At 37.9% G+C, this 15,890-nt stretch overlaps 3 protein-coding genes and 2 non-coding genes across 9 annotated transcripts; 3 read left to right on the top strand and 2 right to left on the bottom strand.

Moving 5' to 3' along the window:
• The first annotated feature begins 572 nt into the window (after nucleotides 1-572).
• On the top strand, nucleotides 573-7,782 carry tmem181 (transmembrane protein 181). 2 transcript variants are annotated; one of them, XM_039782586.1, is made up of 17 exons: nucleotides 573-861; nucleotides 2,157-2,260; nucleotides 2,508-2,575; nucleotides 3,551-3,641; nucleotides 3,774-3,892; nucleotides 4,157-4,273; nucleotides 4,456-4,536; nucleotides 4,711-4,810; nucleotides 5,032-5,162; nucleotides 5,258-5,349; nucleotides 5,443-5,500; nucleotides 5,629-5,731; nucleotides 5,819-5,870; nucleotides 6,003-6,085; nucleotides 6,201-6,290; nucleotides 6,379-6,445; nucleotides 6,561-7,782. In XM_039782586.1, the coding sequence occupies exons 1-17, from the start codon at nucleotides 728-730 to the stop codon at nucleotides 6,643-6,645; spliced, it is 1,575 nt and encodes a 524-aa protein (XP_039638520.1). In that variant the 5' UTR covers nucleotides 573-727; the 3' UTR covers nucleotides 6,646-7,782. The 2 variants fall into 2 exon arrangements, with proteins under 2 accessions (XP_039638520.1, XP_039638521.1); XM_039782587.1 differs by lacking the exon at nucleotides 573-861 and adding an exon at nucleotides 1,707-1,842.
• Nucleotides 7,776-9,216, bottom strand: dynlt1b (dynein light chain Tctex-type 1b). The gene is made up of 5 exons (XM_039782588.1): nucleotides 9,108-9,216; nucleotides 8,836-8,877; nucleotides 8,346-8,469; nucleotides 8,178-8,255; nucleotides 7,776-7,995 (listed from the first exon to the last, which is right to left on the bottom strand). The coding sequence occupies exons 1-5, from the start codon at nucleotides 9,132-9,134 to the stop codon at nucleotides 7,925-7,927; spliced, it is 342 nt and encodes a 113-aa protein (XP_039638522.1). The 5' UTR covers nucleotides 9,135-9,216; the 3' UTR covers nucleotides 7,776-7,924.
• A 1,947-nt stretch (nucleotides 9,217-11,163) lies between these two features.
• On the top strand, nucleotides 11,164-11,354 carry LOC120547366. The gene has a single exon (XR_005637068.1). It is a non-coding gene; the product is annotated as a U2 spliceosomal RNA (small nuclear RNA).
• Nucleotides 11,355-13,685: 2,331 nt separating this feature from the next.
• LOC120547346 lies at nucleotides 13,686-13,851 on the top strand. Its single transcript, XR_005637050.1, has one exon. It is a non-coding gene; the product is annotated as a U1 spliceosomal RNA (small nuclear RNA).
• A 201-nt stretch (nucleotides 13,852-14,052) lies between these two features.
• Nucleotides 14,053-15,744, bottom strand: gtf2h5 (general transcription factor IIH, polypeptide 5). 4 transcript variants are annotated; one of them, XM_039782889.1, is made up of 3 exons: nucleotides 15,615-15,744; nucleotides 15,121-15,206; nucleotides 14,053-14,964 (listed from the first exon to the last, which is right to left on the bottom strand). In XM_039782889.1, the coding sequence occupies exons 2-3, from the start codon at nucleotides 15,153-15,155 to the stop codon at nucleotides 14,784-14,786; spliced, it is 216 nt and encodes a 71-aa protein (XP_039638823.1). In that variant the 5' UTR covers nucleotides 15,156-15,206; nucleotides 15,615-15,744; the 3' UTR covers nucleotides 14,053-14,783. The 4 variants fall into 4 exon arrangements, with proteins under 4 accessions (XP_039638823.1, XP_039638826.1, XP_039638822.1 ...); XM_039782892.1 differs by having other exon boundaries at nucleotides 15,621-15,736; XM_039782888.1 differs by having other exon boundaries at nucleotides 15,574-15,705.
• Between the last annotated feature and the right edge of the window lie 146 nt (nucleotides 15,745-15,890).

Below are 15,890 nucleotides of genomic sequence, written 5' to 3'. Positions count from 1 at the left end.
CAAACATAACTTGTCATAGCAGGAAACACACATGGGTAGAACTAATACTTCAAACAATGGCCCAATTCAATTGTCCCAGTAAGGCAGGCATGTGAATGAACATGCACAATACCAGGACCCTGAAACTCTGTAATGACTTAGGCCTACTATCTCAATTATGAGATTCTTTCTCATGATTTAAAAATGGTATATTGCCAATACCGGGGTCATACTTGTGAGAAGGTTTCTTAGAGTAGGCCTATCACAATATTGACTTACTTTAGTCACATTTACACTCATTTATAAGAAAAAATACCATAATTATTAGGTATTCTCCACACCACTAAACTTGTATTCGGGTTAAGGTATTTAGAAAAAGCTTTATATGTGCTTACATTTTAATGTAAAGGTAGTCACTGATGGGTTTTTATAAGCAAAATACAGTTTGTGAGTGGAAGACTAATGTAATATATAGCCGCACATCCACGGTGATGTCTGTGGTATCCCTGCTGTCTCTGTCCGTGGTGCTGAACTCTGATTACGTGCCCCTCCTCCCGTGTGTTGCCTATGTGCTTCCGCCCCCTCTTCGTTTTTTTTTTCTTTCTTTGAACCTACACAAACAAAACAGCTTCGGCTGCATTTTCAATTAAACGACGTAACAATACAGATAGATCATTGTGCTGTATTCTATAGGCCGCGGACTGTTTCCCCATCGCCATTTTCAGCCGCCAGACGGCCCGGTGTAATAATGGACACCGACTACTCGTCCGGCTTGGAAAACCCTCTCTACAGCGAGCTGAAATACTTCTGTAGGAAGATAAAGGAGGCCTACAACGAGCTGAAGGAGGACCTGACACCTTACCGGGATGATCGCTTTTACAGGTGGGTCTCCCTGTTTATCTACTAACACAATGGCAGATTATGCGTTACAATATTATGGCTATTTTGGCGTTGTAGCCTATGCTGTGAATTATAATTTAGCAATCTGCACCTTGAGGCAGAACAGTTGTTATATATTATGAGCCTGTTGTGTTATGATGGTAGATGCAAACGAAAGGTATTATAACTTATGTGGAATTATACTCGTTTATATGTTGTTGCTTTATATTTTAGATTATGCCAGACTAAAAGGGGTAGAGCAGTCCTAAAATAGATTCATTTAAGAAAATATCAGTGGAAAGGGGAAAAAAATTGTTAATATTTTGCATTTTAAATATTATCAGTAAATGCATTTATATACACAATTTTAGTAATCTCACAATTTAATAAATAAACGAGGTAGGGGCCTCTTGATTCCTATGAAAGGCAACAAGTGCTGTCTTGTGAAACCATTGGCTAACTACATCTGCATTAAATGGTGGTGAATCACCATATGCCTACTTTAAAATGTCAATGTCGTCGTTCAAATTTAATGAAATTAACTAAAATCGTTTTTATAGCTCATTCGACTATTTTTTTTTTATCTCATTACAAATTAAAAGTTGACGTATGACGTAGTAGTGTTACGCATGCTAACCTTCTTGTAGAGGACGTTCAGCCGTTCAGATCTATAGTTCAGATAGCGGTTACCATCGAAGATTTTAAACAGTACGCCTATTTGCAAAATAAAATAAGTCTCAGCCACAAATTACATTTGAAACACGACAGCTTCATAGACTTAACAAACACGTAACGTCGTTATATAAAAAGGGGGACTTATTTAGGAGGGAAGCCCCGTTGGCGTCACGTGACCAAAGTCCCTCCCATTCGATGACGTTGCACCCCAGTTGCCGCAGACTGATGTTGATACACGGATGTGGATTCACTGCAACATTTTAACGTTTTTTCTCGGCACCGAGACTGCGAACCGAAAGAAATGGAGCTGTAAGTGTAATGTTTGGTCAGCGGATACGCCAGAGATATGTCACCGATGTTTAAATGTGTGAGGGACAGTGTTAGAACCACTGTTTAGCTCTTTTCTGCCATCTGTTACTGCTAGCATAAACTAGCATGAAGCTAGCAGTGTTGACATTAGTAGGCTAACAACATTAACCACAAAAACTTTACTCACATTCGTTTGTTTCGCTCACTTCGCACACTTGTGTGTGTCTGTGTCTGTGTCTGTGTCTGTGTGTGTGTGTGTGTGTGTGTGTGTGTGTGTGTTTGTTTGTTAACTAACGAATGTCTCCCTGTGACAGGTTGGCCCCTATGCGGCTCTACACACTGTCCAAAAGACATTTTGTCTTGGTCTTCGTGTTTTTCCTGATCTGTTTTGGCCTCACAGTCTTCATTGGGATTGCAGGTATGGCTGATAAACATTTCTGCGACACCGGCCAAGCTGGGTGTTGGTCACAAGTCATTTTAACACAGACTTTAGGTTTTAAGATAAAGAGAAAGTGAGTAAGTCATTCTGCTGACTCCATCACTTACTGTTATCAAGCACTGATAAAGAATGTTAGCTGTTTTTTTGCTACTATGCTGCTCCTTTCTGGATAGGAGTAGTTCAGTTTGTGAACAATTTATTCATTGTGTTTTCTTAATTTCTGTAGGTCCTAAGATTATTGCTGAACAGGAGCACAATGGTGATCAGTTACTTCTCAAAAACCTGTCAGTTAAGGTAAGCAGTGAACGTCAGTGATATTTAATGTCAGGGATATATGTAATGAATGCAAACCCTAAACATTTGAAAAAATGATGGGTGGGTATTGTTAAAATTGTTTTGATACCGATACCGTAAAGTCAATACTGGTTCCTGAACTATACTTTTTCAATATCAATTTTATAAAAATCCATTTTAACAAAAATAAATTACAACTTTACACATTACTGTCCTTTTTTTTCCCCCATCTCCCTACACCTATACACTGTAGTCAAGCCTCTCAAAATACACACACACGCACACGTGAACCCCGTGTTTGTGCGTAACATTGTATTTTTCTTGCATGCCTCTACGATGTGTGTTGTTAGACACGCTTATTGACTCACTGACGCTGATGAGATTTACTCCTTAGGTATCGGAATTTGGTATTGAATGACAAGGCACTTTTCAATACTCTAGAGGCAATTCGGTTGGTGCCTACAAGTATCAAAGTTCGTTACCCAGCCCTAGCAAAAATACAAGCACATTCATGATAATATTTGGTGTGATATTTGCATATTTTCCACTGTCTGTAATGCTTAAGTACGTTTTTGTTGAACTTGCTTTGAACAGATTGGTGACGGTTACTGTGAGGGACAGCTGTGTCCTTTCTGTACACAGACCTTTTAACTGGAGAGTTCTGCTTTCTGACAATTCAGAATTGTGTGTGTGTGTTTTACTATTTTATTTATTTGCTAAAATGTAATATAATTGTAATGTTAATATTTTGTTAGTATCACATTGTTCTTTACCCTGTGATTCCAACCCTTCCCTTCCACTCTTTTTTTACTGCACCGTCTTGTGTCAGGAGAATATCGTTGGGTTTTGTGTTATGATCTATTAGAGATGCCTTCTTACTGGAAAATCATCTTGTATGTTTAATGTGCATCCATTAATAAGTGTCTCATATAATGATTAGTAAATTAATTGTGTCATTCATTGTATGTTTTTCAGACTGGGCCCTTCAATCTAGTGTCTCCTCCTCTCACCACCTACAACCAGCAGCTATGGCTCACCTGTGTGATGCAGGCTGAACACAGCAATAGTAAGAGCACAGAATGAGCTACAGATAACAACTGTTTACTATGACAGTTGAATGTTGAGGGTGTATGACCCTAACCTGACAATTTTGCAAACCTGCTTTTTAATAACATGTTTTTACTGCTTTTTGTGTCAGTGGGAGACTTCCAGCAGCCTTTCGAAATCAATGTTGAACTAAAGGGAGTGATGCAGGACGCCAGCGTGATGCACATCAACAACATACACCAGAAATCACGAACACTACACTGCGGGGCTGTAAGTGTGAATCAGCAAACCCAGCCACCTTCCTCACTCATCGTATGCTGGATTGTCATTAATCATTTAGTCAGGCAGCATCAACCAGCACAGCGGTGTGAGTTTATGAAATGTCATTTAAGATATGAAATGAGGTTGCAGTATAGCGAGTGCAGAATTGAATTTGATCATTATCTATAGTAACATCCTCAGAGCAGTTTATTTATGCACAGTGCAGTTGGATTGTTTAATGAACCGACAGTGACGCAATTTTTCCTCTTGCAGAAATGTGATGAGATCATTGTGCTCCACCTTGGCTATCTAAACTACACCCAGTACCAGGTCATGGTCAGCTTCAAAGGCCTCGAAAATATCACATATGAAATCAAGATCAAGTTTGTGGTAAGTGACAAACACTGGCAGGATTTTTCTCCCAGCTCATAAAACCAACTCTGTCATTTGGTCTTTTCATTGCTACATTGGATGTATTTTATTTTTTATTTTTTTTCAAAAAAGCTTGAGCTCGCAGGTGAGCACAGCCTTTTTACTCTATTTGTTTCTTTCCATTTTGTTGTCGTTTTTAGTGGAAAACCTACAACCCCACCTTCTCGCAAGTGGAGATCTGGTTTCGTTTTGTCTTTGTGGTGTTGACCTTTATGGTGACGGTAAGAGCACAGATAACTTTTTACATTCCTTTATCTTCATTAATATCACATAACCAGTATTCCAATCTGACCAAAACCTGACAGTGAACAAAAGATAACTAGTGTAAATCATTGACTTAAAATCAATGTTTACCAAATGCAGTATTAACGTTTGTTTTTCTCTGCATGTCCAAGTGTATGTTTGCACACTCACTGAGGAAGTTTTCTATGAGGGATTGGGGCATCGAACAGAAGTGGATGTCTATCCTGCTCCCTTTGCTGCTACTCTACAATGGTGAGCTTCAGCAGTCCTATTTTACCCCTAAAACACAACGTGTACAATCTGGCATCCCCATTATAGCACCTTTTTTAACTATAACAGCTGCACCTTTTTATGTTCATAGCCAAAGAACTGTGGTTTTATGTGTCAACTGCAACTGTTCCTGTCCATTGTAAAAGAAGTTCAACTTGAAGGTCAGGTGTGTTGCTTATTGTGTTTTGTCTTTTGCTGTTCAGATCCATTTTTCCCACTGTCATTCCTGGTGAACAGCTGGTTTCCAGGCACCTTGGACACTTTCTTCCAGGCTCTGTTCCTCTGCGCCCTGCTGCTCTTCTGGCTCTGTGTTTATCATGGCATCAGGGTTCAGGTGGGTTCTTTACTACACCTACACTTTAATGGTCCTTCTTTAATTTGTAGCGTATTACGAATCTTGTTTCTTGTGTTTTGATGTTGTTTCTATAGGGTGAGAGGAAATGTCTGACGTTCTACCTGCCTAAGCTGATCATTGTAGGTCTTCTGTGGCTTTCAGCAGTTACACTGGGCATATGGCAAACGTAAGTCTGACCCCACTGGCCACTAGCAGCCTGATTCAAATTTTGAATTACAAAAGGACTGAAAATATCTACTCTCCGTTTCTGAATTCACAGGGTTAATGAACTCCAAGACCCTACATATCAGTATAAAGTCGACATAGTGAACTTTCAGGTGAGACTGTTATTTTTATGGTACAGGTTGTGTGGTAAAGGTGGTTGGACGGTATTGTTATATTTAGTATGTCAGTGTTTGTTTTCATTTGCACAGCAGTTTAATGAAGGCCTATGTTGTTTTTCCAGGGCATGAAGGTCTTCTTCCTGATTGTAGTTGCCCTCTACATCCTCTACCTGATCTTCCTGGTGGTCAGAGCTTGTTCTGAGCTCAAGAACATGCCTTACTCAGGTATCGCAGCATACCACACCTCTCTGCATTTGATTCAAGTCAAATGCTTTTACTAATATCGATGTGCTGTGTGTTTTCAATCACTAGATCTCCGGCTCCGATTTTTGACAGCGTTGACGTTTGTGGTCCTTGTTATAAGGTGTGTTCTTAACGAAAATCCAAAACTTAAAAAACTTTGTGTGTGTTTGTTTTATTTAATTTATTTAAGAGTTTGATAAGGCCCTTTGTGGTTAATTTGATCATGTCGTTCTTGTTGCTCTTTCTTCTCTAGCATGGTCATTCTCTACCTGAGGTTTGGTGCCAAGGCTCTCCAAGACAATTTTGTCGCTGAACTGTCTACTCATTACCAAAACTATATCCTTTGAAACAATATTTCTTTTTGACCATGATTTCACTTAAATATATACCATGTGAGATGGCATGTGTATGTCTTAAATAGTGAGAAATGACTCCTTAACTCTAGACATACCAGCTGAATTTTTATCCTTCTATGGCCTACTCAACTTTTACTTGTACACATTGGCATTTGTGTATTCCCCCTCCAAAAATGCACTTTATGGTAGGTGATACACTACAGTTTCAATTCAGTAGATAATTAAGATGATGAATTAAGGTATTAACCCGACTGGCTTTGTTTTATTTCTCAGACTCCCAGTTGAAGGATAATCCTGCTTTTTCCATGCTGAATGACTCCGATGATGAAGTAATATACGGGTAAGCGTTTGTTTACATAATTGCTTTTGTAAATTCTTACTCGTTGGTTTGGGAGGTAGTGTTCAGTGTGAACTTGCATAACTAACGAGCTTATGTTTTCTTTGTCTTTGTAAAGGAGTGATTATGAAGACATGCCTTTACAAAACGGACGCGCTATCAAAGCAACCACGAAGTACCAGGATGAGAGTGACAGCGACTGATGAGATCTCTGACTGGCTTGTTGGTCCTCTTTTTGTGTCCTGGTTGAAAACTATGAGAATACAATACAGCAAACTATCATGTGTATGTTTAAATAAGGAGTACCTGCATTGGCAGTAGGAAATGATATACTGTAAGTGTATATAATTATATTTTTTAAAAAAAAAGTTCAATGTCTACTGAATGTACTGTACTTTTACTGAAAGTTGGGGGATGTTGCCACTCAAACTTTTTTCTTCATTCTTTATGCTTTCAGTCTCATTGAAAACAAAAGACACAAAACTCTGATGTAAAACAATAGAATTTTTACCTGTTTGTAAACTATTTTCCTCACAACCAGTATTTCTTCACAACGTGATAGTTAGAAATGATCGGGAAAAGTGCTAATATTAATTGGGGATTTTTGTTGTGTGAAGTCAATTTTTTATTTTTAATGCTTTGTGTTGAACCACTGAAAATACAGAGAGCCTTAGCTGGAGTAGGTACCACTTCTTTCTTACCACTCCTCTTTCCAAGTCTTTCCTTGAAATGCAGCTTTGTAATTGCTCTTGTTTAAGAATTTAATTTATTTTGCTGAAAACACATTTGATACTGTATTATCTGACTACATGGATGAATGGCTTTTGATGAATTGTGTGGATTTTACACAACTTTATGTAAATATTCTACTGATTTATCATGTAACACATTTCTTATCTTCGCATATACAGTAGTTATACCATTGGCCAAATAAATTTTGCCTTATGTAGAACATGTTATTTTAAGTAATTGTTTTTTTTCTTCTGTAACTTTCCTATATTGCTTACAATGTGTGACTTGCTGTCCATTCCATTATTTTATAAAACGGGAGTTACGGACAAAAACGGAAAAAACTAATGTGTTTCCATTCTCTACAAATATCCCAATATGTATTCTAATCAAGATGGTGCCTTGTCTTTAAATTTCTTCTTAATGGGCTGCAGTCTCAAATGTATAAGTGCTTTGACATAAATTTACATTTTTGATTATTTCAGTGTGAATGTAGTTTACAATGGTTTAAGGTGTTTAAATGAGATTGATTTTTGTCGCTTCATGCAATTAAAGCTGTACATGTAGCACTCTGTCATGTCACATGTAAATAAAGCAAAGTATATAAAGCACAGTATTGTTTTAATTAATTGCACTTACTATAAAAACAATATGTATTCAAATATAGACACCATGACCAAACATAACATGCTGGTTCTGGAAAATACACAAAATCCAAAATATTGCAAACACTTCAGGTACATTGTAGTTGGTTCAGAGGGCCAGTCCAAAAACATTGACGATACAGTACATGGACTTGTTCTCCCATCTCACGGCACAGCTTCCTGTTGGGTGTAATAATACACAATAAATGTAGTATCACATCTGCGTTAAAATATTTAAAGTCGGTAACAAAATATTACCAGTTTCTGAAAGCTGACCATTCAAAAGCTCAAGAGCACACTGATAGTTGCTGACAGAAGAGAAAACATTGTATTAAATGAATGAGATTACTACTGTATTTTACCATCACTTGAGTTGTCCCAGAAGCATGTGCTGGCTGTTTGCAGACCTGCTCCATTTTTCTGCATGATGATACACGTTACTGTGGGAAAACACACTATCTTTTAATACCAACTTCATAGCCTATATGAACCCTGAAGATATTATTGTTATACTGCAGCAGCGCATGTACCAATATATTTGAAAGGCTTTCCCAGCTTGCTGAGTTGACTGAGGCACTGCTCCACTACACTGGTGCTCCACTGGTTAACTCTGCTGTGCTGGTAGGCATTTCCTCCTATGGCTGCTTCTACTGACTACAGAGACAATTGAAACAAAGTGGTATTAAACATAAACTGGTCAACACACATGTCATTCATTTAATAGCCTTACAATGATACTGTAAATACAGGTAGCATATATTACAAACCATTGACTTTGTAATCCGCATCATATAATACAACTTAACTAGCTAGCAAAATATTACATTAAATTGCTCTAAATAAGCGTTAACCAATATTGTATAAAATTCTACAAGTACACGGACAGTGCCTAGCAACCGTTACAGTGTCCTTAGCAACCAACAGGTCACCCAACATAAAGTTGCAAGCTAGCGGTAGCAATGAGCTGATAAAATCTAAACTTTGTGGATAAACCGAAAGGCATCATATCTTTTTGCTTACCTCTTTTATGATTTTGCTCACTTCTTCAACGACAAACGCAGTCTGGTGAGATACAAACAGTTCAGTTTAAGCTAGCCAGTCGACAACAAACATTAACGTTATAATACATCCATGGTCGACACGGCTGCTGGTCTTCTCGTTAACGTGAACTTATTTCCTAGCTAGCCAAACGATTATAAACCTTCAAAGGAATTCTTAGGTAGCTAATATCTGAGCGTTGTTTCTAGGTGACAAAAAAACAGCAATAACTAGTTTTCAAATATGAAACCTACCTCCTCTTCTGTCTGATACTCGTCCATTGCTACTGCCTCCCATAGATCTTAGCCTCCGATGGGAAAGTTACCCTGGAATAAGACTTCCGGTCGTTTTTCTTCAGAATAAGTGAACCGACACTTTTTTTTATTCTTCTTTGTTGTTGCAGAAACACGAAATAGTGATCTTCGGCAATGTGAAGTCATACAGCAGCCTTTTGTAAAACAGAGAAAACGTGAAATGTAGATTTAGATTTTTACCTATGATTTTTACTTGATAAATTATCAATAGATTAAGGTAAACCACTGGATCAGTGTTACACATGACTTGTAACGTTATGCTGGAAAATGGCGGCACCCCAGCCAAAAACCTGTCATCTAGGTTAACATATACATCCATGGGTTAACTGCATGTCACATTGATTGCACTACTGTACTGTAGCCACTCTAAAAACAAAACACACACAAAAACATTAATATTTGAGTTGCCAGTAAATGTCTTGATAAGAAATTTCCTAAAAATATATTACAAAAAAACGTAAGACACCGCCCCCTGCTGGTCATTTACCGAAAACATCAAAGTGAGGAATATTTTTCACTCGCTCGCTGGCCAAGGTTAGGTAATCGCTTGTTCTCGCCGTCTAGAGGACAATTTCAGGTATGTTAATGCTCTAAAAAAACTTCCTTTAACATGATTCTCACAGTTGTCTCTGGCATTAAATGTAATGTTCAGGACAGGATAACATTATAGCGTTTGCTAGTCGAGTTAATATGTTAATATTATGACGCTAACTGCTAGCTATTAGCTTCACTCGGCTGGCTTATATGCTAACGTTAGCTAAAGTTGCATGGGACAACGTTAACAGAAGGTGTGAGATGTGTATTATGAGTAGATATTTACACTCGTTATGCTAAAGTTAAGCGTTTATGCAAACTAACTAGCTAAATCAATTGCCATCTTAACCCTGAAGGAAGCGCCCACTTGTAAAGTGTCAGAATTGTCTCAGCGAACTTGGACCATGTAACGCATTTACTCCTAACATTGCCCTCTACCTTATGCTATTGCTACTAACTAGCTAACGCAAAATATTTGCTAACATAAGAAAACTTTCCTGTATTAACGTTAACGAGGTTCTCCTGAAATAACGTTACAGTGCGCATTTTAATTGTGCAGTTTAGAAGTTCGCTTTCATGTTGAAGTTCGCGTTAAAAGTCCAAATCAAAATCGGTTGTAATTTGCGTAGTTTGGCATTACATGTCTCATAATTTAAACTTGTTTTAAATCCAGAAACAATTAACTTATTAATGAATACCATTTGTGCCACCAGCTTCCAAATTGAGACTTCGATTACTGACAGTACAACTTTTATTTTGACAACAGAAAAACCGGAAGTTGAAATGGTTCTGTTGCTAGCTTGATACACTATGTCTGGTGTCCACATATCGATGGTTTCATTGTAACGTTACTAACACTGTGATATTTTGATGGATTTTACACATTTTATTAGATTCCCATGTGCTCTAAGTTGCCAATATTGAAATATGTACTTGAGTACAATGCAAAGTGTATGGCGTACTATGGGCGTACATGAGCCGCAGAAGTTTTAGACTGAGTACTTTCCGTCACCAGAGGGAGACAAAGCTTAATGTATCTTTGTGAAAGGGATAACTTTAGCTCTCGAAGGTAAACTTCTGTATTATGTTCATTTTCATCCACACACACTATCCCGTAATTAGACATATTTATACTAAATCTCAATTATATATTTAATTGAATAAACCAAAAAGTCTGGCTCCATTAAAGCCATAAAGAGGATTTTAAGGTACTCTTTCGTAGTGATAGCTTATTGGGCAGTAGCACGTCACGTGATCAGAAATAGCTTTAACCCGCATTCACTAAAATACCGTTTTGTAACAAAAGTCTGCGATGCAATATGTATTTCCTTTAGGTGCAGCCGATTATTCATTGTTTGCAATTTGTTGGTATATTTTTGTAGTTGTTGACATTATCATGTTGAACCGTGAGTGAGAGTAGCGCTGCGGCGAACTACTCCTTTACAGCCGATGCTTTTACGGTATCGCTTCTCGGCCTTTTGGCTAAGATCAAGTGTAGTATCTGTTCTTATCAGTTTAATATCTGATACGTCCCCTACCCGGGGACCATATATTAAATTGATTTTTGGAACTGGGAGATGGAATAGGGGCTTGCTCCGTCCACTCCACGCATCGACCTGGTATTGCAGTACCTCCAGGAACGGTGCACTCCTCCTCTATATGTTTAAAATTAAAAGACAATGTCAATATTTAAGATGAGGTAAATTATAGTGAAGTATTGACTTTTTTTCAGCAAAATGTCCCTCAACGTTGTTTATTATTTGAGGTTAAGTTGTCGAGTTGTTTAAAGAGTATAAACAGGCTTATAGAATACATTTATATATATATATAATTTTTTGATAAGTAGGCCTATGATTGTATAGAATAACTGTATCTTTCTTGTGAGTAATGCATACAATGTGTGTAATCAATCCTTTGGTAAATAATTTTATTATAATAATGGCAGGAGGGGCAATGTTAGTGTTCTAAAACTGGAAAGTGGCATCTGTTTAACCGGGTAAAGTGCAGTGAATGTGCTTGTGTAATTAGGAAAATGATGTGGGGAGACTTTATTTGTTTTATCAGGAACAATCGCTGCTGGATTAATAGAAATATTGTTCACACTTAAAAAAAAAGGTATTAACTGATAAAGATGTCATGGCATTAGCTGTGTTTGAAATCATTCCCTCACTCACTATTCACACTATTTTTGTAAAAATGCTGATTATGCTGATTTGACACAGATCACGACAAGCTTTTATCATCTTTTGAAGTTTAATGTGCTGGCTATGATCAATTATTATAGTCATTAAATCAACAAATAATATAATACACCTAGTTGAGCTTACCAAAATAGCTATACAGTTTCATTAAACAAATAAACAAATACAGAGGGCTATCACTTAGCAATATATCATAAGCTAATCGTTTGTAACGTTAGTGCCTTTACGACTATCAAAGTTAACGTTATTTAACTTACTCACACTCTGGCTAGCTAGCTAACGTTAACTTTGCTGTTCAATTCAAGACACAAGAATTGTTTTCAACAGTAGGGCATGCGGTCACCCTCTTCAGTAGTTTGCGCAGTCGTGAAAAGCTAGAGTCCTAGAAATGTGGTCCTTGGATTGCATTCTTGAAAGTGCAGCCTCCAGTACTGCAGCTTCATGCTACTTGCTTCGGACAAAATCAATGACGTCATTGGTCTAAAACGATACTGCCCTTTACCCAAAACTTCCAGGATTATTGGTACACGCTCCGAAGCCTCAGCACACCACGTACCACGTAACATCACAAGTGATGAAACATGTATTTTGTATTTTTTTACTGGCATGAGTCCGTGCAGAATAGTAACTGCAGTATCTATAGTCCTTGATTTGAGAATGCATATGACTGATAAAAAAGGACAAGGACATTTTAAAACGTGCCGAGTTCACTGTCCTTTCCACGTGTAAAAAAAACTAAAAACATCAATTTATTCTTAAATCCTCATACTGATTGGATTGAATCTGTTGTTAGGCGTTATTGCCATAGTTCTGCTCATTCCCCAAAAGTTTACTGTGGTTTCACAGCCTGAGAGCACTGTGTGTGTGTGTGTGTGTGTGTGTGTGTGTGTGTGTGTGTGTGTGTGTGTGTGTGTGTGTGTGTGTGTGTATATTATATATATATATATATATATATATATATATATATATATATATATATATATATATATATATATATGTGTATGTATGTATGTTTTTTGTTTGCTATTATCCATACACAGAGAAGTTTACAGTGTTTATAGATATTCAATCCGTTGCCAATTTATTAAGCCTAGCTTAAACTAATGCAGTCTAGTACAACAGTCCTATAATAAATCCTTCCTTCCTGAAGGTTATCATGTTCAGTTTGTTGTTGAATCTGAGGTGTTTATTCAACTGCATGATCATTTTGGAGGCTGCAGTTGGGTGCTGCTGTTTAATTAGATTGCGTTTGTATTTACAAAACAACCAGGGTTGTTCTCACTCCAGACCAATAGGTGGCAGTAGCAGACCAATAGGTGGCAGTAGCAGTCCTGTCCGTAGCCTACCAGTAGTAAACAAAGAAACTGGAAGTGGTTGTAATGTGAGAAACAAATGTGTGATTTGTGTTTTTATTCTTTCCCACGAATTTCAAATGTGGATCAAAGCACTTTTGATTGCAGTTTTATTTAGCTTTGTCTCATTTGAACATGCTGTTGGACTGTTACTCATTTGTGGGAGGTAAAATAGATATAACTGGTGAGCTTAGGTTGGCTTTTGATATGGAAATACAGCACTGCATGATGGGCAATATAGCCATTATAGATCAAGTAAAATGTAAGTAATCTTTGTCAGCCTTAGAACAAAAGTGTTTCTTCTATATTAAACTCCTGTAGATTATCAAACCCTTTATAGACTCTGATTTTGGTCATTTTTGGATGGTCAGCTCCATCAGTCAGCATGGGCTGTGTGTGAAAGACTCCCCTGCCCCCGAGTTGTACAACTCATACTTACCTGGCAGGGGAGATACCATGATCAACAAGGTGGTTCACCCAGGGTGAGGCTTAGCCATTGCACTCCCGGCTTGAGCTGACCTCTGCGAATTCCCCAAATGTGGGAATCTCGACTGCATAATTTATGGTAGTGGGGGACTGCGTTCGCGCTCTCCCCTGATAATATGTGAAATGAAAATACAAATTACTTTTGGTCAGTGAGATTTCTGCTAAAGCGATGATTGCAGTTGGTCCCCAATGGACTTCTTATTTAGCAGGCTTTGTCTTTAAGCTTTTTAAGTGTTACATATATATTATCCGCTCTAGCTTTTCCAACATTTTAGACAGATACAGTAGTAATAATAATGGTCCAAAATGATGTGAAATTGCATTTTCTTTATTGAAAAACATAACATTTTCTTGAGGGAGGACCCCTTAACCCCCCACCAAATACATGCACCTAAATATTTCACAAACCTAGGGAAAACACTGTAACCCTCAGACATATTTAAAGTTAATTCAGATTCAGTGAATCATACTGCTGTAAATGTGAAATCACAGTCACCACGGCTGTTGTTAATAGGACAGCCATGGACGTAAACTGTAAGCTAAGTCAGTGAAGAATCAGACAGTTCACTTTATTTTTCTGATGAACCATGTCTTGAACTAATCTGAAGGTGGACAATTTGCTGAAAAAAATCTGCGAGTGAATGCATTGTGTAGTACGAGATAACATTAGGAAAGTCCGTTCTGGCTCAAATGTTCAGTATAGGGTTGAATCATGCGGTCAGCTCTGTTCTACACTAGAGGCTACTGAAGCTCTTTAGTGGTTGTTGTGTAGCCTAGTTTGTCGCCAGACCGTAAAAAAACAAACACATTATATTCTCCCACAGAGAACTCAGTTCGGATGTCTCAGTTGCATGTTTAACATTTGCAAAAGTTTCCGATATTTGTTCTCGGTCTTTTTATGCTGCAACTTTGTTTGGCTGTAAGTTAGATCCATGTTTCTGATGATTTATATTGTCAAAACATTGCAAACCGTGTTCATCTAAAGACAAACTCTTAAACTGCCCTAAGTCCAAGAAGCAAGACTTCTTTGAAACAGTTGAGTATCATTTCTGCGTGACGGTGAATGAGTTCTGGTCCATTAACTCGCCAACTCTCTCCTGGAGGGTCTGAACCACCTCTGCCAGGATGAAGAGGTGTGTGTCGTCAAGGTCCTTGAGGATGAACTTCTTTCCCAGGGCCATTTTTTCATCCAAGTAGAGGAGGAACTGTTTCATGGCAGGATCACTGGTCCAGTGAGCAGAGGGGAGCAAGGGGAAACAACTTTAAGTTCTGCACAAATGTAAGGAATAACGTACTTAAATAGTGCATTTCATCATACGATTTTTGCGTGTAACGGCATCAGAAGCATATCATTTTCATCAGATTTCCAGTTTTCCTTACCATTCAACAAGAACACCTTTGTGTACGTTGACCATGTTGACAGGTGCAGAGAAATCAGCAGTCAATCAAATGGAAATGCTCAAAACCTGCAGCACAATAAATGATATGTTAACGTTACTTTCCTGACCGTAAACATGAGAAGCTAACGGAGCCATAGGTAAAGCCAGGACAGTAAATTCCAGTCAAGAAACATAAGCCAAAAATCACAAAGTCGGCCTGTTTTTGGTCTCGGTCTCTTTTTAATGAGACAGTTTTCTTTATATAACGTTAACTCAGAAAAAAAACAAAAATAATGGCGGTGTTTAGGAACACATCTGCTAGCGTTAGCTTTTGATTTGACTCTGGTTAGCTTGTTAGCCCAAACGTTAGTTCAAAACTACATTACCCCGGGGATATTCATATTCTGCGATTTTTAAATATAAAACAACACGCTACCATTCAAGTTTTAGATACCTAGTACATTCAAAATGAGTTAAGAAGGACGAGAGACGGACTTTCACCAAATTGATAGCTTGCTGCGGCTGTTTCCTAAACAGTTTCAAAGCATTGAGGTGGGGTGACGTTCTCTTAATACATCCATGGGTGACGTACGGTCTGCACCGAGGGACAATCTTCTGCAATCCAAACATGCGCATGTGCCATAAAACTAGTATATTAGAGTATCGTCAGAGACGGTTTAGAAACAGGATCTATCGTAAGTTATTTGTATGGTTCCCACTTGCTTGGAGAAAGCTTTGTGCTTTCATTTTAGTGCCATTTATCATAGTTAC

The sequence above is a fragment of the Perca fluviatilis genome, chromosome 18, assembly GCF_010015445.1.
Source record: "Perca fluviatilis chromosome 18, GENO_Pfluv_1.0, whole genome shotgun sequence".
NCBI lineage: Eukaryota > Metazoa > Chordata > Actinopteri > Perciformes > Percidae > Perca > Perca fluviatilis.
This window is presented reverse-complemented; position numbering and strand designations above follow the sequence as displayed.

Excerpts from the sequence above, each read along its gene's own strand:
- dynlt1b (XM_039782588.1), bottom strand. The coding sequence starts at position 9,134 with ATGGACGAGTATCAGACAGAAGAGGAG. Across the intron at positions 8,470-8,835 it reads TGAGCAAAATCATAAAAGAG|TCAGTAGAAGCAGCCATAGG; the intron begins GTAAGCAAAAAG and ends TTGTCTCTGTAG. Across the intron at positions 7,996-8,177 it reads CTGGGACAACTCAAGTGATG|GAAGCTGTGCCGTGAGATGG; the intron begins GTAAAATACAGT and ends TACACCCAACAG.
- tmem181 (XM_039782586.1), top strand. The coding sequence starts at position 728 with ATGGACACCGACTACTCGTCCGGCTTGGAAAACCCTCTCTACAGCGAG. Across the intron at positions 4,537-4,710 it reads TGTTGACCTTTATGGTGACG|TGTATGTTTGCACACTCACT; the intron begins GTAAGAGCACAG and ends TGCATGTCCAAG. Across the intron at positions 6,086-6,200 it reads GTCTACTCATTACCAAAACT|CAGCTGAATTTTTATCCTTC; the intron begins ATATCCTTTGAA and ends CTCTAGACATAC.
- gtf2h5 (XM_039782889.1), bottom strand. The coding sequence starts at position 15,155 with ATGGTCAACGTACACAAAGGTGTTCTTGTTGAATG. Across the intron at positions 14,965-15,120 it reads AAAGGTGTTCTTGTTGAATG|TGATCCTGCCATGAAACAGT; the intron begins GTAAGGAAAACT and ends TCACTGGACCAG.